This window comes from Geotrypetes seraphini, chromosome 15, assembly GCF_902459505.1.
Source record: "Geotrypetes seraphini chromosome 15, aGeoSer1.1, whole genome shotgun sequence".
Lineage (NCBI taxonomy): Eukaryota > Metazoa > Chordata > Amphibia > Gymnophiona > Dermophiidae > Geotrypetes > Geotrypetes seraphini.
Genome location: NC_047098.1, coordinates 31010027 through 31029897, shown reverse-complemented (window position 1 = coordinate 31029897; position 19871 = coordinate 31010027). Strand labels below are relative to the sequence as shown.

Genomic DNA, 19871 nt, shown 5'->3' with positions numbered 1-19871 from the left:
ATCTGAGCAAAAAGCAGAAAACCATTGAGGCATAGGCAAACCTGGCTAAGGCCTAAAGGTTTAGAAGGGGCTCAGCTGCCTAAGGTTGTCAACTGTCTAGATTTTTTTCAGGATTCTACAAATTCATACATGTATAAATCTCTCCAGACTAGAATAAAGGCTTAAGTGTATTTTTCAGTGTTTAGCCCTATAGCTCGCCAATCTTCTCCCCTTCCAATGCAAAGTCTGTGGTACAATCCAACCAACGGCAAGCTTCTAGTCATAGGGAGGAAAGGCTAAGCTGCAAGAGCTATGAGGGAACCTGAGATCTGCCTAGGGTCTTGGAGAGAATCAGTGGAACAAGTTAGGGTCTGATATTCAGCCCGTGGTGGTAAGTGGCTTGTAAGGCGTGGGCTAAATTAACTCCAGATAGTTCATGCTGAGGCATGTCTAGTCTCCAGTATTGAATATCTGGTTTACCCCCCCCCCCCCTTTACAAAAGCGTAGCGTGGTTTTTAGTGCCAACCATGGCGGTAACAGCTCAGACGCTCAACCCAAAAGCTAACCTGGCACTGGCCAAAATTCAGCTTGGTTACCTCAGTGGAAGTTAGGACAGCGTTTTTGCTGTCCTAACTTTATCTGCTTAGCTCAGGGATGGGGAACGAGGGCTGCCATCCAGTCAGGTTTTCCCCAATGAATATGCATGAGTTCTACACTTCTCCCTCTGTATTCGCGGTTTCAGCATTTGCGGTTTTGATTATTCACAGTTTTTAGCTTGCTGGCTCCTCCCCCCAAATTACATCAGCTTGCATAGAGAAATCGCTGATTCCAGGTGTTTACAGAGAAAATTGCTGATTCCCAGCACTTTCTTCATCGTGTTTTGCCTCTCCTTCAGGAACAGGCCAGGTCTCCCACCATGTTATTCACTGTTTCACTATATTCACGATGGTTTTTAATAGAAAACAGCGAATAACATATGAAAAAGTTATTTGCGTTTTTTCTGTATTTGCGGGTCTGTTAATCCCCTATCACAGCGAATACGGAGGGAGAAGTGTGTTTGCATACAATGGAGGCAGTGCATGCATATAGATCTTATGCATATTTGTTGGGAGAATTCCTGAAACGCGACTGGATTGCGGCCCTCGTTCCCCACCCCTGGCTTAGCCGGTTAGCAGTGTGACTATCAACCCTAGTTTGCTAAGTAATGGCACCATCCAAACTCTGTCCTCAGACTGTCTCTAACATGGCTGGTTAGAAAAAATATTCAGCAGCATCACCCAATTAAGTGCCACTGAATATTGTCAGGTGGCCAGCTTAATGGAGTTTAACAAGACACAGGAATCTCTGCTGTCCAGTTAAATCCTTTGAATATTGACCTCTTAGAGTCGGGGGGGGGGGGGGGGGGGAGGGGAAGTGAATGGGATTGTGAAGAAGGGCTAAAAATTTAAGAGAAATGGGGTAAACTGTGAGGGGGCTGTTGCAGACTGAGAAAAAGAACTGGCAGCAAATGCAAGAATGTTACCTGATGATGGGCAGAGCTGGTTGGGGTAGGGAGCAGTGGCGTAGTGGGAGGGGGGGGGTGGACCACTTCTGGTGCCATCTCGGTGGGAATGCCGGCACCTCTACACCCTCCCTTTCTCCCATCGTACCTTTTTAAATCTTTGTCAGCGCAAGCAACTTCTCTGGCCTGCTGCTCGCGCCGGCCTAGCTCCCCTCTGAAATCGCGTCTGGGTTGCTGGTCCAGGAAGTGATGTCAGAGGGAAAACCAATGCTGGTGCAAGCAGCAGGCCTGAGGAAGCTGCTTGTGCTGGTGGGGGGAAGGGAGGGTGCGAGGGTGGAATGGGGGCAGGGAAGGAGCAGGGGGCGGTAACTATCACTCCAGGCGCCTCCTACCCTCGCTACATCACTGGTAGGGAGGGCACTAACTGAATGAGCACATGAGTAGTAGAAGCCGCACAGCACCAGCAGTTGTTTGTATGTATGTGTGTGTGTGTTTCTGTGTCTCTATGGAGAAGCAACTAGTGTGAATGCATCTATGTACTTACTAAGGGAAAGGAAGTTTTCAGCCTGGGGTATTTGCCCAACTAAGTATTAAGTTATCAGGGCAAAGTCCTTTGAAATGTGTCCTAATATTGCCTCCACTCTGTCAATATCCTTTCAGTAGCACCACAGAAACCTAAATGCAATATGTCATTTTGGCTTCTTCCATTCCTGAAACTTTTTCACAAATATATTTTTATAAATTTATACCTCAGACACATTAAGACAGGAGTGTCAAAGTCCCTCCTCGAGGGCCGCAATCCAGTCGGGATTTCCCCAATGAATATGCATGAGATCTATTATCATACAATAAAAGCAGTGCGTGCAGATAGATTTCATGCATATTCATTGGGGAAATCCTGAAAACCCGACTGGATTGCCGCCCTCGAGGAGGGACTTTGACACCCCTGCATTAAGGGCAATTGTAGAAGTGGGCAACTGCATGTAGGCACCCTGATGATGCATGGTATGAGCCTATTTTATAACTTCATCTGGGCTCCCAGAGTCCATTCTAGAATATCGGCTTAACCAGGTAAGTTACGTGTGTTCAGTGGCAACCAAACCCATTGCCTGTCCACGCTCTGCCCCCGGGTACATGAATTTACATGCTATGCCAATTATTTGTGCCCTCAAAGAAAAAAAAAATACCACTTGGGCACCCTGTCTGCATTTGCACGGTAAGTGCTAGAGCTGGTATTAAGTAATTTTGTGCCCCAAGGAGAGAATAAATATGGACACCTAATTACAAAATTGCTTGTACTGTCTGTAACTTTCACTTTATGGAACAGTCTATTCTTGGCATCTCCTGTCTGTACTAGAAGCAATGGAGTGAAAAAATGACTTGATCACTTTCCTGATTCTGTAGAGCTGGCATGTTCCAGGAGGAAGTTCCAGGAGGAAGAGATTTTGGCTAATCTGATCGTTGAACTTTTCTCCGTCCCAATTCAATGTGCTATTTGTGATTCCTGATTCTGCTAATCTAATCTAATGCTTGGCTTTATATACCGAGACATCAGTCTGAGAAAGCTCTACCTGGTTTACAATAATTAACTTAACGAATAAAAACCATAAAGAATAAGACTAAGTTTTGGAAGATTAATTTTCAAAGTGTTTAGCAAATAAAATGGTTTTTAAAGATTTACGAAAAAGTTGAAATGAACCGGAACTCCTTAAAAGGAGTGGAAGATCATTCCAAAGTTGAGAAAGCTTAAAAATCAGAGATTGACTCCTTTTATCCCTTTCTTGGAAGGAAGAGATAATTTAAATTGTTGATTACCTCTTGCAAATGAAAATCTGTAAACGTTCCAAGATAAAGGAAGGAAAGAAGTAAAGATGCCATATAGGATTTTAAAAACAACACAAGCACATTTGAATTGAACTCTAAAATAAACCGGGAGCCAATGGAGACCCTGGAGCAATTTCGCAGTAGTTGAATCAGTTGCAATCTATGAAGACAAGTTTTTGTGATACTGAGGTAGCTAACATTGCAGTAATCAAGACGAGATAATATAATTGACTGAACTAATATGGAAAAATGTCAATGATGAAAGAGATGTCTAACCTTCCTCAATAAACGCAGGTTAAAGAAGCATTTTTTGACCACAGAGCTGATTTGATCCTTAAAAGAGAGTGAGGAGTCAAAGAGGACTCCCAAAACCTTAGCAGAAAATTCAATCTGCTCTTTAAAATCAGGTCCCATGATGCACCAGGATTGAGTTGTTAAAACCCAGGACTGTCTTATAATGGAACTGGGCAACTTGGGAGCTCTCCAGCTCTAACCTTTAAGCTACTCCATTCGAAGTACTTGCTTACCTAATCCCCATGGTCACTCAGAAACTATTTTCGCCTCCGTGCCCACAGTTAGGCTCCACAGTTTTCCCAACTACTTTTGATGAGATTAAATATGAAAAGAATAAAGATACCATGGAAGGGTGTGTGTGTGTGTAAATGTATGGTTGCATAGGACCCAGTATGATATTAATCCAGCACTGAGGGATATAATAGAGGCCTGCACAAAATGTGAATCGATTGTACTGTCTGAAAAAGTAAATAAAGACTACCGTGTTTCCTCAAAAATAAGACAGTGTCTTATATTAATTTTGGGTCCAATAAACACACTAGGGCTTATTTTGGGGGATATCTCATTTTTTTCATGTACAACAATCATCTCTCCCTTCTTCTCCTCTACCCCAAGTCTTTCTCTTTCCTTTCTCCCCCCCCCCCATGTGCAGCATCATTCTTCCCCTCACCCATCCCCTTGTACAGCAGAACCTCACCAACCCTCCCACCATGAGACTGACATACCTCTGCTCCGAGGCCTCCTAGCAGGAGTGGGGTTGCTGAATTGACGAGTCTGATTTTTTCAGCAAATAAGGCAGCACTAATGTCAGGGATGGAGTCAGGGAGTGTTGGGGACATTTGGGAGTAGATCTTAACTAAGGCGTATTTTTGGGATAGGGCTTATATTAGGAACATTTTTAAAAATCATGCTAGGGCTTATTTTCGGGTTAGGTCTTATTTTCAGGGAAACAGAGTAGGAGATAGACCATAAGTGTGGGTCCTGCCCATATGTGTGCCCTCTACAAAATCCAGGTTAAGCAGGTATTAATAGAATAGTGCTTAAGTGGAGGTTTGGGAGATATGAGAATATGTGCACATCAGTGGCATGGTGAGGGAAGTTGGCGCCCGGGTGGTGGCACCCTTCATTGTTGTGCTGTGTGCCCCCACTCTTCCCCACCACTCACACCTCTTGAAATGTTTGTCAGTGCAAACAGCATCTTCCATTTGCAGCTCACGCCGGCTTCAACTCCCTTCTGACATTACGTCCAGGTCCCATGACCAGGAAATGATGTCAGAAGGGAGCCAAGGCCGGCGCAAGCAGCAAGTGGAAGATGCTGCTCGTGCCGGCCAATGTTTAAATAGGTACAAAGAAAGGCGGCAAGGAGGAGAGACACCGGCGCCCTCCCAAAGACAGCACCTGGGGTGGTTGCCCTCCCCCCGCTCCTCCCTACTATTCTAACCATTTATGCACAAAATCATTTTGTAAGTACTAGAACCTCTGTGTTATATAGCATTTGCTCCAAAAACCACATGCACACTTTTTTGTCTGTCTGATTTACATTTTTTTGCCTCTGATTTGAGTACTGCTGGAACTGGATCTGGGAGCCTGTTTTATGAAGGCACATAGACATGTGTTTGCCTTTACGTAGTGAGTTTATATAGAGACTTTTGGTCAATGATTTTATCCGATTTATACAGGCTCATGTTTATTCTTTTTGCGGTTTAATTTGATACCTTGTCAACCATGGACCCCTGATGAAGGCGTGTTAACCGAAACACGGACCGTGTCGGGTCCCTCGGTTTGTAAAAAGGTGGTAACATTACGTAACCACATGATCAAATAATAAACCTAGCCTGCATCTTGTACGCTTGTCGGCAGTTTTTCCTATGTTCTTTGTGCTGTACCCTCTTCACTGCAGATTGTGTTGGATTTTCTTGTTGTTTTTCATTTTGCCTTTATAAAATAGGTGCCTTTTCAACATTTTGTACTGTTACAAATTACTCCCCACAAACAATGCAGCGCCAGATAAATAAACCACTCTTCCTGCTTGTATTGTGCAAAATGCAAAGGCATTAGGAGATAGACAGTGCCAAAATTGACAGAGTCCATTCACTAACCTGAAAATAAAATGCTTTTTTTTCTACTTTAATGGTCTTATATGCTTTAATGGTCTTATATGCTTTTTTCTGCTTTTTTCTTGTTAGTCTTCTAACTAGGGCCTTCTGTCTGTTTTCTGTTTCTTGTCTCAGAGCAGGGGTTCTTAACCTTTTTTTTTTTTTCTTCTGATCCTGTACCCCTTTAATTGATCAGTGAAACCCTCACACCCCCTTCTTAAACCACATGTCCACTAGTGACCACTGACAGCTACATACATAGCCATTAGCCATTAACTACTACAATTACTATTAACTATTTCTAGAGCGCTACCAGATGGCAATGCCACCTGCTAACACGTTGCATAAATTATGGTAGTACACAGCTATACTGTACTACCAAAGAAATCATCAAATTGTACATAATTGCTGAATAAAATTACCATTTAAAATGATATGTACCTAAGCACTGACTGTATGTTTCTTGCATCTTGTATCTCAAGCACTGACCGCATGTCTCTCTCACCTTGTATCTAATGTACTGACAAAATGTATCTTTATTGTAAAAACCGCTTTGAACTTCACGGTATAGCGGTATATAAGAAATAAATTATTATTATTATTATAAGTACTAGGAACCATTTCATTCCTAACCATTGCAACAACAGTTCAGAAAGTTCAATCATTAGGTCACAGACTTTGTCATGAAAACATTATCGTGCAATGTGAAGAAGTGTACAAATGAGGTTCTGAAAATGGGAACGTTCACCATTAGTGAAAATGCTACTGCCGTTTACCTTTTCCACTTAAACAGCTTAATACAAGGATTCCTAGGTTTCAGTCGTGTTAGACTGCATTCAAACATTAACCAGGGCAAAACAAGTGCTAATCAACTGCTCCTCCACAGGCAAAAAGAATCGGAATGTCATCGGAACAACGGTAATGATCAAAAACAACCTGCCATGTGATGGAACCTAAAGGCTGGACAAAAATGTTAGACAAAATAGTTGAGAGGAACCTCAACAGATCTTATCTGTGCCTGCGGTTCCTGAGCATATGTCAGTGAAAGCGCATAAGAATCAATATTTCACCCTGTCTCTGATTCCCAGTGAGCCTAATCTGTTTAACAGAAGAGCACGTTCATCCCAACCAAAGTCCAGCTGCACCAGAAAGCCAGCAGACCACTTAATAATAAGCAGCTGCAGAGCTGGAATCCTGCTTAAAGCCTGATTGAGCTTAATCTAAAAGATGGCACTGCTCTAGTCTGTCCTGAAACTGACTTAGTTTGCCCCAAAAAATTAAATTTGATAAGGGTATGCATTCGTGAGTGTGCATTCAGTTTAAGGGAGAATTCAATAAAAAATGCTCAAAAACTGGCATCGTTATAAAAATATTGGCATTAAGTAATATACTATAAAGCAGTGTTTCCCAAGTCGGCCCCTTGCCAGTTAGGTTTTCAGGATAGCCATCATGAATATGCATGAAAGAGATTTGCATACAATGAAGGCAGAGTATGCAAATCTCTTTCATGCCTATTCAGTGTGCGGTGGTGGCTAAGAAAGTAAATAGAATGTTAGGAATTACATTTCCCCCCTCCGTATTCGCGAATTCTGTATCTACGGATTCGCTTATTCACGGTTTTAAAACAATTTTTTTTTTCATTTTTCAGGCTATTTTAAGCCCTGTAAGCTCCCCCCCCTTAAGCCTTACCTGGTGGTCTAGCGGGTTTTTGGGGCAGGAGCAATCTTCCCACGCTCCTACCCCATGCAGATCGCTCACAGGAAATGGCTCGAGAGACTACGGGACCTCAAGGCAGCCATTTCCTGTGAGCGATCTGCACGGGGCAGGAGCGTGGGAAGATCGCTCCTGCCCTGAAAACTTGCTAGACCACCAGGTAAGGCTTAAGGGGGGGGGGCTTTCAGGGCTTAAAATAGACAGGGGAAGCGGGGTTTAGGGGCAGAACTGGCCTGAATATTATTCGCAGTTTTTTAATATTCACGGGCCGGCTCTGCCCCTACCTCCGCGAATACAGAGGGGGAAGTATATTAGGAAAGGAATTAAAAACAACAATGAGAATGTTATAATGCCCTTGTATCGCTCCATGGTGTGGCTGCACCTCGAACACTGTATGCAAGTCTGGTCACCACATCTCAAAAAAGATATAGAGGAATTAGAAAAGGTACAGAGAAGGACAACAAAAATGATAAAAAGAATGGGATGACTTCCTTGTTAGAGGTCTGCATGTGAACGGGGATCGCGGGGGTCCTGCGGGGTTCCCGCGGGAATCCCCCCCTAACCCATGGGACTCCCACGGGGACCTCCCTCTGGCCCACGGGACTCCTACGGGGACCACCCTCTAGCCAACGGGACTCCCACGGGGATGGAAGGCTTTGGAAGAAGGGTTTGTCAATATAATATAATTGACACGTCAGCCTTAGTAAAAGAGGGGGTTTATAAGTTAATTACCTGAACAGAAAACAAAAAAAGGGTTCCACCAAAGAGATTCCATAAGGAAAACAGCAGCGCAAACACAAAAGAAACTGTGGAATTGATGATCCTGTCAGAAGTAATTGCTGCTTTTTATGGGGACGGGCGGGGTGGAGATAATTCCTTGCAGGAACAGGTGGGGACGGAGAGGATCCTGACGGGGATGGGTGGGATTTCTGTTCCCATGCAACTCTCTATTCCCTTTGAGGAAAGGCTAAAGCTGCTAAGGCCCTTTAGCCTGGAGAAGCGACAGCTCAGGGGTGATAGTGTTCTATAAAATACAAGTGGCGTGAATCACTTGTTTACTCTTTCCAAAAATACTAGGACTAGAGGGCATGCGATGAAGCTACTAAGTAGTAAATTTAAAACAAACTGGAGAAAATATTTCTTCAGTCAGGGTTTTCCGGGCCTACATTTCAGCTGCTTATCTTAGCTGTTTAGGCACAATTCTGTAACCGGTGCTGCCACATGAATGACACGCGATCGGTGGCCGCTTTTAAGGCGGCCACTGACATGGGCGCCAGTTACAAAATCTGGGGGTTAGAGCCGATTCCCGTGCTGAAAACTGAGCTCCATTATTTATGCCAGCTGAAACATTGTGTAAATGCCAGCATGGTATTTTGGCACATAACTGGCGCTATTCTGTAACTCCTTGTATAAGTTTTTGGCATGCCCTTGACCCACCCAGGTCCCTCTTATGGTTATGTCCCCTTTTAAGTTGAGCACTATGGACCAGATTCTGCAAGTGGCGCTGTACTTGGCAGCCGCCTACAGAAATGGGGTCAATTGCATGTCAATTGCAGGTTACGGCGCTGTTTGAAGAATCACAGATCCTGTTAAAAGTAGGCGCTGGTAATGTAGGGCCAGGGTTTTAAAGGCCTACCTACCTTAAGGTCATTTCTGGCTCAAACCAAGCCTCCTTTGACCTTAGGCGCCCTTTCTGTAGACACCTGTGGGTGCCTACATTTTTTTTTAAATGAGATTTTAATTGTTGTTTTAAATTGGCGCAGGCAATTAGTGTGCCAATTAAAACCAATTAAATTAGGTGGAGGTAGGGAGTCTACCGCCGCCTAACTTACAGCGCCTTTTGTAGAATCTGCCCCTTTGGGATTTAGAGTCTTGGTGTGATAGAATAGTTACGCGGGCACAGTGGCGTAGCAAGGGAGGCTGGTGCCTGGGGTGATAGTGACCGGCATCGTTGTGTCATGCCCCCCCCCCCCCCACCACTTGTCCCTGCTGCTTGAGCATCCTACTGCCCTTTGTGTACCTCTGGAAATGTTTGCTGGTGCAAGCAGCGCCTTCCACCTGCTGCTCGTGCTGCCCTCAGCACACTTCTGACGTCACCTTAAGCCACTTCATTAGCTCCCTATCCATTTCCGCACACAGTTCAGACTCCTCTTATTGACTTACAAGTGCATTCACTCTGCAGCTCATCAATATCTCTCCTCTCCCTATACTCCTCCCCTGGAACTCTGTTCATCAGGTAAGTCTCTCTTATCTGTATCCTTCTCCTCTACTGCAAATTCTAGTTCAGTGGTGCCCAAGTCTGGTCCTCAAGATCTACTGGCAGGCCAGGTTTTCAGGATATCCACAATGAATATGCATGAGAGAGAGATTTGCATACCAAGAAGGCAGTGCAGGCAAATCTCTCTCATGCATATTCATGGTGGATATCCTGAAAACCTTGCCTGCAGGTAGATCTCGAGGACCAGATTTGGGCAGCCCTGCTCTAGGTCATGTCCCTTCTCTTTTGTTGCACCATACGCCTGGAATAGACTGCCTGAGTCAATATTCAAATCCAGGTTAAAAGACCACTTTTTTGAGGTTGCTTTTAACTCCTAACCCCCCACTCACCCATGCCTGAAAAACTCCCTAACCCCCTACTTGTCCTGTTTACCTTTTTAGATTGTAAGCTCTACTGAGCAGGGGCTGTCTTGAATATTTTACTGTACTGTGCTATGTACATCTAACGGCGCTATAGAAATGCTAAGAATAGTAGTATGATATCTGAACAATTATTCTTCAAAAGGGAAAGGATAATGGCGATAACCAGAGGCCAATGATGAATTTCAAAATGCAATCATTCCAATTTACTCATACGTAATTATTAACCAATGTATCATAAAGGGGGCAGCATATATGTGGGGGGCTTCCATCTAGGCACATAATGCTGCATAATGAAAGTCTATTCTCTTATAATGACATCTGGGCAGCTATCAGTGTGCCTAACTTTTAGGCACCCACAGTTACACTAGCTATAAACCTGGCATAACTGTGATCATATTAATGTGGCGGAGACACAGACGGACTCCAGTATAATCTACCTTCATTGCCTGCCCGTGCTCAGTGTATGTGAAAAGTCCCCCTTGCATTTATGTGCTACAGAAGCTTTTGCAGAAAAGTTCTTAGGAGCCCTGCTGGCATTTTCACAAGTAAGTGTAGACTCGCATTCTGGTCTTTTGTATATGCCGGGCCTGGGTAAATGTGGGCACCCAGTTATAGAATTGCTCTTGAATTGTTCTATATAGATGCAGGCTCTTTAGGATAGAGACCTGGTATGCTTTGGACCTTTGCTCAGGGTCTACCTTTTAGGTTTCCTTCTGCTTCTTTTTTTTTTTTTTTTAGTTTCTGGATTTTATGGCTTTATTTTATTGTTTCTTTTTACCTTTTTTTATAAGCTTTGTTACTTTTATATGTTTGTTTTATTTTATGAACTTTTATTGTGTCTCTCTGTTTACTGATGTATATCACTCTTAGCATGCCAAACAGTGAGCAAATAAGTAAGTGGAAATAAATAACCACATTTTCTTGGCTGTGACTGTGACCATTAATATTCCTTTTTAAGAAACCACACTAATAAAATCCACAATGGTGCAAATGATGCCCAGTGGTTGTCTCCTAACATTACCACTAATGGTCAACCTTCCAAATATGAGAATTTCTGAAATGTAGTCTCATGATAATACTACATGGTATTTGCTATGCAGGCAAACTGGGAAAATCCCTTCTCTTCAGAATCACAGGTCTTTGGAACGACCTTAATACCCCGCTGCGGAACCTGGGCTCCCTCCAAGCTCCAAGCTCCCCAAGCAACTGAAAACCTGGCTTTTCACTAAAATGTAATTCTATCCCCCCTTTACTCTTCTCTTCTATATATAAGTTCATGTAAACCTTTTTTTTTCCTTCTCTTCCTATATTTTAAGTTCTTGTAAACCGTGCCGAGCTCCACATCCGTGGAGATGATGCGGTATATAAACTTAAGGTTTAGTTTAGTTTAGGGGTCTTCCTTCTAAATGTGGAGATTCACTCTGTATATGGAAGGATAACTCCTTAGCAATGATACCATAAGACTACTGCTAGGGGTCATTAGTGCTATTCTAGATTTGAGTGTTGACCTGGGACCTCTTAACTACCAAAGCTTACTCCCAGGTAAGTCCCGGGGAGGGTTGGGGTTGTGGAAAGAGTAGGATTCTGGCAGAGAGTGTCTGCTAAGGGTTTGGGTAAGGGGATGGACTGATTGTGCCGGTGCCCCGATGCTAATTGGGGTTGGTGCTGTCATGTCAGTCGGGTTTTTGGGATAGCCCTAATGAATATGCATGAGAGAGATTTGCATAAAATGGAGGTGGCAGGTATGCAAATCTGAATCTCTTTAATTTGTGCATTTTTAAATTTATAACGCAAGTCTCCTCCAGCATGGTTTGAGAAGGTGACTGATAAACCTGCATATATAATTTTTTTTATAACTTGCATTATTAATAATAATAATAATAATAATAATAACTTTATTCTTGTATACCGCATTACCATGGAAGTTCTATGCGGTTAACAGATGAAGAGACTGTACATTTACAGCAAAGTTACAATTTCGTTAATGTTACATTTACATTTTAGACGATACATATTCGGTCAAGTTACCTTTACATTTTAGACAATAAATATACGGTGAAGTTATTTTGGCAGCTAGGTTATATGTTCAGAGTAGTTACATTTGCTATAAGTTCGATACAGCGGCGTTACAAATAGCAGTGTTACATGATGCGGTAAGGGTCCAGGGGGGAGAGGTCAGAAGAGAAGGGAGGAGGAGGGAGGAAAATCAGAGGAATTTGTCAAAAAGGTAGGTTTTAGTTAACTTCCTGAATGTTTGATAGTGGGGGGAATTGGAGATGAGAGTAGAGAGGCATTTGTTCCATTTGCCCGCTTGGAATGCTAGGGATCGGTCAAGGAATTTTTTGTAGAGGAGGCCTCACACAATGTTCAGGGATCACTGCAAAAGGGGGAAAGGGATTGGTACTTGTATATTGCCTTTTTATAATTATATAAGCACACTCAAAGCAGTTTACATACAGGTACTTCAAGCATTTTCCCTATCTGTCCCGGTGAGCTCAGTCTATCTAATGTTCCTGGTGCAGTGGAGGATTAAGTGACTTTCCCAGGGTCACAGGGAGCAGTGCGGGGTTTGAACCCACATCCTCAGGGTGCTGAGGCTGCTGTAGCTCTAACCACACTCTCCTAGAAATAGCACAAAGAGGACAAATAGGTCTTCAGTTCTGCCTATACCATATGGGTTAAGTTTACCTCCTTTATTTCTGACCTTACCCTTGCTAGCTTTGGATTTTCTAACAGCTCTGTAACCTCAGAAGTTCAATAAGTTGCAAAGTCCTCTGCAATTCATAACTTCTTTAGGACAGCTCAGCCTACCAACTGCTTTGCTATTTAGATACTGTAGGGAAATGCAAGAGCTCATTTTAAGGACAATTACCAGTAAAGCATACAATCTTCGCTGTTTCCAACAAATCATATTATTCCTGTCTAAAAAAGCAACTTGTTTATGGACTCTTGCAGCCTTTGCAGCTGGACATTTTATATTCATTTTCAGTTACTAGTCCCCACAATTTTTTTGCATAATAACTAGGTGCATTTTAATACTACACTGAAAACTGATCTTAGGAAGAAGTCCTTTCTTTAACAGTCTCTGAAGGAGTTGCTCCTGCTTATTGCTTTTAATCTGAGGGCCAGATTCTCAAAACGTTGCGGTAAAAAACGATGGGCCGCTGTCGCAGCTGCTATTGTAGTGAGTTCAAAAAGGCGAGTCACTCTCCAAAAATACGCACGCAAACGAGGTTGGCGGAGAGTAGCAAAGTTCGCTAAATGTAAATGAGATGGGTCATTGGCGATAGTGATCGGCACATGCGCAGAATACACCACGAAAGAGGCATAAATTTGCGCATGTTCCGGGAAAAGCAATGCCGTAAGCGGTGTGTCAATCATAGGTGTGCCAGAGCTACTGGATGAAGGGAGGGGAAATCCAACATCAGCTTTCAACAAGTGTGCGTAATACATGCCTTTTCTCCCCCCCCCACCCAAACTGCTATAATTCATATAAATCTTGTAATTTGTTTTTAATGTCAAATTTTATCATGATCAAACTCCTACTTTATAAAAGTCTCCGACTAACTACTCATCAAATAGTAGATGGACGATGCTTGAAAGTATTCTTCCTTAGGATTATTAGTGTTATACATTGATCATTCAACAACCAGCTACTACAAGCTCGTTACACGCCACAAAACGCTAAACGTGATAATAAGGAATATTGTGTTTAAGTCAGCAGTTACAATTCTCCTGAAGAAGCTCTATCTATACAGAGTGAAATGGAGAAGCTCCGTTGAGCACTTGAGCACTTTCAAGCCAACACTTGAGCACTTTAAGGCTTTTGTCTGATTCAACTGGAAGATTATACCATCAGCCACCTATATTTGCTGTGAAACTAATTTACAAAGCTAAAAAATATGATCATGTTACCCCACTGTTGATTAAATCCCATTGGCTTCCTATAAGCCATCGTATCACCTTTAAATTACTGCTTTTGGTGTTCAAAGCTTTAAACTTTAATGAACCCCAATTCATTAACAGATGGCTTATCCCATATAGTACAACACGATCACTTCGTTCATCTTCATTTAATCTTCTTACAGTGCCTTCTATTAAAATGATAGGAACCAGAAGACAAGACATGTTCTCAGTTATGGCCCCACATTCTTGGAATCTTTTACCACAATACATTAGAGAACTAAAAGACCTAACACTGTTTAAAAAAATGTTAAAAACCTTTCTCTTTAAAGATGCGTATGGATCTTAGGACAAAGAAAAATCGATTATCTTTAAACCGTTACCGAGTTTTCTAGTTGTTTTTATTTTTTTAAAACAGCCATTATAACCTCCCTTTTTGTTTTTCCCTTTTATGTTTTTTCTTCTCTTCTATCAAAAATTGTAACTATTCCCCCTCTTAACCACACATGTCTTGTATGTTTTACCCACAAATTATTTTAAACTTATGTTTACACTCAGTTTGTTAAGTGTGTTAAATTTTAACTAACAACAAATTTGTTTTTATGTCACCATTAATATTGTACTTGTTTCATTCATTAATATATGTTATTATTATTGTACATCGCCTAGCAATTTAAATAGGCGATTCATCAAGAATAAATAAACTTGAAACTTGAAGAAAACAAAGCTAAGTGCAAAAGTTAAATTAAAAGTCTGCTAACGTTAATATATTGGAAATTTGGTATTTACAGTGGTGCCTCACACAACGAACTTAATTCGTTCCAGGAGCAAGTTTGTTATGCGAAAAGTTCGTTATGTGAAACGCGTTTTCCCATAACAATACATGTTAAAAAAAATAATTCGTTCTGCAGCATAAAATATGCTAAGATGACATAAAAAAAGATAAATTTGTCAAAATGGTGAAAATGGTGGTCTTGCTGAGGCCAAACTCTTTGACGAGGTCACACTGTTTTACCCCACATTCACTCCTTCTAATTATTTCCCGTTTCATTTCAACAGAAATCACCTTCCTGCTTTTTTTAGAAGCCATGATATATAAAAAATATTGAGTTTATCTTAAAAGGACGACTGTATACAGTGAGAGAGGGCAGTTAAGCGCAGTGACTAACGACTGCCTGCAGTGCCTGCGCGGAAGGATGCAATACATCGGCAGCTCGGGCGACTTCGTTGTGTGAAACGAAGTTCGTTGTGTGAAACGAAGTTCGTTGTGTGAAGTTCGTTGTGTGAAACGAAGTTCGTTGTGTGAATCAAGACATGAAGTTCGTTGTGTGCAGCGTTCGTTGTGCGAGGCGTTCGTTATGCGAGGCACCACTGTATAAGCAAAGTAATAAACATATAACATAAATTAATAAGGAAGGAAAATTTAAAGGGACCAATGATAGCTTGCATTAAGGCTATATTGACAAGACTAGTTCTAAAGTCAAAAATAGCCACAGGCACTTGGTATCCCTTCTTCAACATCAAAGGATCTACCAAAATGGTTGTTGAATGATGAATGTATAACACTAATAATCATAAGGAAGAATACTCTCAAATTTGATCATGAACCACAGCCAGAAACGCATAAGACATGGCTATAATACACGTGCTCATGAAGCATGCGTTTCTCTACCCCCACCCCCCCCAAAAAGAAAAGACTATGGGCTCCTTTTATCAAGCTGCGCTAGCGGTTTAACGTGCGTAATAGCGCTAGCCGCTACTGCCTCCTCTTGAACAGGCGGTAGTTTTTGGCCAGCACGAGGGTTAGCGCGTGATGAAACGTCATGCGCGTTAACCCCGCTAGCGCGGCTTGATAAAAGGAGCCCTATCATTTATGTGACTCATGTAGTTTTTTTTTTTTTTTTTTTCATGAGCCACAGTCAAAACACACACCAGAGATGCGCTTTTCACAGTACCGGCACCCTGGACCAGTCACTGATTTTTGGTCGCCAAAACCCGATGCTGCGTTTGAAGACTCACTCGGCGAGGTTGAAGAATCCACCGGAGTGCTCATTTAAATAATGATAAGCCCATTTGTAGGGCAGAATCGGAGACTACTAGGAAGCTTGGAAAAGACCACGGTAAGCCGTTTTGATAATCCGCCGCTAAAATACACGCGCGCTAAACCGGCTGGAACCGGTTTAGCGATTGCAGTAAAGGCAACCTTGAATCTGGCCCTCAGGATCTGACCGATTTAGAGACCCTTCTTACCTTAGTAGGAATGACTAGAGGTAGAGGTAGGAGGAGTAGCGGAGTCAGAAAAATAAAAAGGTATTTTCTGTAAGCCCACAGTCCTCTCCAAAAGGAAGCCATCCTATTCCCCCGATGCTGCTTCACTCTGGAGGTAAAAGTAGTGTGGGAAGAGAGAGTGAGATCGCTTCCTCAAAACTATTTAAATAGTAGTAGGTAATTAACTATTGACCTAAGCAATTATGCGATTTGGCATTAAGTCAACAAATTCTGCCAAGGTAAGCAACAAACAAGGAGGAGACGGAGAGGCCAAGAAGGAAAGAGATGTTGAGCAGGTCGAGTCTATTACTTTATGGTTCAAGTGAAACTCAGCAGAATTAACCCTTTCAGTCCATTTTTGTGCTATCTCACTGGCTTAGACCTTGGAAAAGGCACAGCTGCAGCCTGCAGGCGTGAATGTTTCCAAGATCAAAATCAACCAGGTCTTCTTTAAGATCATTTCCAAATGTGTTGTGATCAAGAAATGGAGTGGAACAAACTTTCTTATCAGACCCAGCAGGGGCTGTGTTTCAGCAAGTTTGCCAGCGTCAGGGGCAGGGCCGGATTTTCCTATAGGCTAACTAGGCTTCAGCCTAGGGCCTCAAGATCAAGAGGGGCCTACATTCAAATTGTTAGCAAAATTAAAATTACACTAGTCTAAAAACAGTGAACACTAAAACACTGAACCGAAAATAAGGAGAAATTCTACGCTTTGGGATCGGAACCGGCTCCGGCCGCAACGGGGCGCTGACTCGGCTTCTCCCTTTCTTTTTCTCGCCCTGGGAGGAGGATCGGGGAGGGAAAGACGTCAGTCCGGAAACAGCTGGGCAAAGCCCAGCCCCGCGGGGAGAGAGGCAAAATGTGGATCCGTCAGGAGAGGGCAGCCCAGACTGGCATCAGGGGGGGAGGGGGGTTTCAGTGGAAGGGGGATGGGAGGCAGGCAGGCTGGCATCGGAGGGGGGTGGGGGGGTTTAATGGAAGGCAGGCAGGCAGGATGGCATGGGGGGGTGTTCAATGGAAGGGGGATGGGAGGCTGGCGGGCATCGGAGGGGGGGGTGAGGTGAGGAAGGACGCACTGGGGGCACTATGGACATAGGAAGGGGCAATGTTGTGTGTTATGTTTGATTAGTTATTGTTACAAGTACTATATATGGTGCTGAGAATAAATGTCCAAATAAGTGTTCTCGATTTTTTTATTTATTTATTATCCGTGTCACATTTTTTATAAAAGTTAGTACCAATAACAACATGTTTCATTTAACATATTGATATATATCACAGTAATGATGTATTTTATTATCTCTCATGTAATTTACAAACTTAAAAATGGGAGGTGAAAGGGCCTCATAAGTGGAATAGCCTAGGGCCTCTTTTCATCTAAATCCGGCCCTGGTCAGGGGTCACACATGCTAATGTTCCAACTCGCAAACACGACAATGGAAGATAATGTTTTGTAAAACTTTCAGCTACTTTTTTAAAACAAACTGAATCTGCAACTCCATGTGGCTCAGAAGCTATGACTTAAAAAGAACAAAAATTAAAAAAGGATAGAATAGGAAATGCAGTACATCATATTTTAAAATTCAGCATTCAAAATAGCCCTTTCATTTGCACCTCTAAAAAAATTGGGAGGGGGATTTTCCGTTTACTTAACAAAACCATGTCAAAGGGACCAATCAAACAGAGCATATATTCCCAGGAAACTCAGATGTGCCTTCTATGTGTTTTTTTAGAGCTGGGGGGGGGGAGTAAAGGATTAGAGCAGTGGTTCCCAAACCTGTCCTGGGGGACCCCCAGCCAGTCAGGTTTTCAAGATATCCCTAATGAATATGCATGAGAGAGATTTGCATACCTGTCACTTCCATTATATGCAAATCTCTCTCATGCATATTCATTAGGGATATCTTGAAAACCTGACTGGCTGGGGGGTCCCCCAGGACAGGTTTGGGAACCACTGGATTAGAGCAATGGTCTCAAACTCAAACCCTTTGCAGGGCCACATTTTGGATTTCTAGGTACTTGGATGGCCGCAGAAAAAATAGTTAATGTCTTATTAAAGAAATGACAACTTTGCATGAGGTAAGCACCTAGAAATCCAAAATGTGGATTATCTGAAATTATCAGAAGCAATTAAGGAAAGATTTATAAACCATAGTTTATAAATCTTGCCTTAATTGCTTCTGATAATTTCAGCTATACACAGCTGAAAGCAGTACAACATTCAGAAAGTGAAAAACTACCAAAGTGTCAACTGCAAGAGACAAGATTTTGGACCAACTATTTTGAGGCCCTTGGTATTATAAAGAATGATTCTTTATGGAAAACTTGTGCTTTAAGTGTCCGGTGGTCGCGTCCGCAACCGCCTTCAGCTCTCACCTCCTCCAGCGCCAGACACATACACAAGCTGCATTGCCTCCAATGGTTACCTTACGTTCTGGAATGATGCCCGCCTCACTGCCGTAACCTCACGCAAGCACTGTCCTGCGTCTCTGTAGCCTGTACGCGATTGTGAGATAGAGTGGAGAGGACAATCGCGTACAGATGCAGGAAAGTGCTTGCGTGAGGTGACGGCAGTGAGGCAGGCACTGTTCCGGAACGCGACAGCCGGACAAGACCGCCGGACACTTAAGGCATCTGTTTTCCATAAAGAATCATTCTTTATAATACCAAGGGCCTCAAAATAGTACCTGGTGGGCTGCGAGTTTGAGACCACTGGATTAGAGGGAAATAGGATGGAGTGAGTCCATCTTTTCATGGAGCAGGGCTGATATTTATTGTCCAAGGTTAGACGAGAGAAGTTCAGGGTAGGATTTTCATGTTCTCCAATCTTTCCTTGCAGTATTCTTAATATTTCCAAGAACTTCCTCCTGACCCATATAGCCATTTAACAGATTGAGTGATCAGGCTTTAGCTAAGTGAAAACACCCTGCATAATGAAGGAACATTTATTTGAAGTGGGAGCTGGAAAATCTACTGTAGTAAAAAGAACATAAGAACATAAGCAGTGCCTCCGCCGGGTCAGACCATAGGTCCATCATGCCCAGCAGTCCGCTCCCGCGGCGGCCCAAACAGGTCACCTGTCTGAATCACCAGAAGGGGCCTCCTTGCCATCCTGGTTTCCCATTGAAGTCCTATCTTCCCATCTAAGTCCTAACCCTCCGGTTTTGCACATGCACGACCTGGTCGGGTTTCTATACTTATTTCCTGGATACTTCTCTCAGTATCCCACGATCCCTTTATCCCTCAGGAATCCGTCCAATCCCTGTTTGAATCCCTGTACCGTACTCTGCCCGACCACCTCCTCTGGCAGCGCATTCCAAGTGTCCACGACCCTCTGGGTGAAAAAAAACTTCCTTGCATTTGTTTTGAACCTATCTCCCTTCAGTTTCTCCGAGTGCCCCCTCGTACCTGTTGTCCCCTTCAGTCTGAAGAATCTGTCCCTATCCACCCTCTCTATGCCCCTCATGATCTTGAAGGTCTCTATCATATCTCCCCTGAGCCTCCTTTTTTCCAGGGAGAAGAGCCCCAGCTTATCCAACCTCTCGGCGTATGGGCAGTGTTCCAGCCCTCTTACCAGTTTCGTCGCTCTCCTTTGGACTCTCTCAAGCACCGCCATGTCCTTCTTGAGGTATGGCGACCAATACTGCACGCAG

The 19871-nt window shown here is 43.0% G+C and overlaps 1 protein-coding gene across 1 annotated transcript in view; it reads right to left on the bottom strand.

The window, feature by feature from the left end:
- Positions 1-16334, bottom strand: part of SLC13A2 (solute carrier family 13 member 2) — an 83825-nt gene extending 67491 nt beyond the window's left edge. Inside the window, exon 1 of the mRNA XM_033922438.1 lies at positions 16201-16334. Within this exon, the coding sequence (XP_033778329.1) occupies positions 16201-16302 (102 nt within the window). The 5' untranslated portion in view covers positions 16303-16334. The remainder of the gene's footprint in view (positions 1-16200) is intronic.
- Between the last annotated feature and the right edge of the window lie 3537 nt (positions 16335-19871).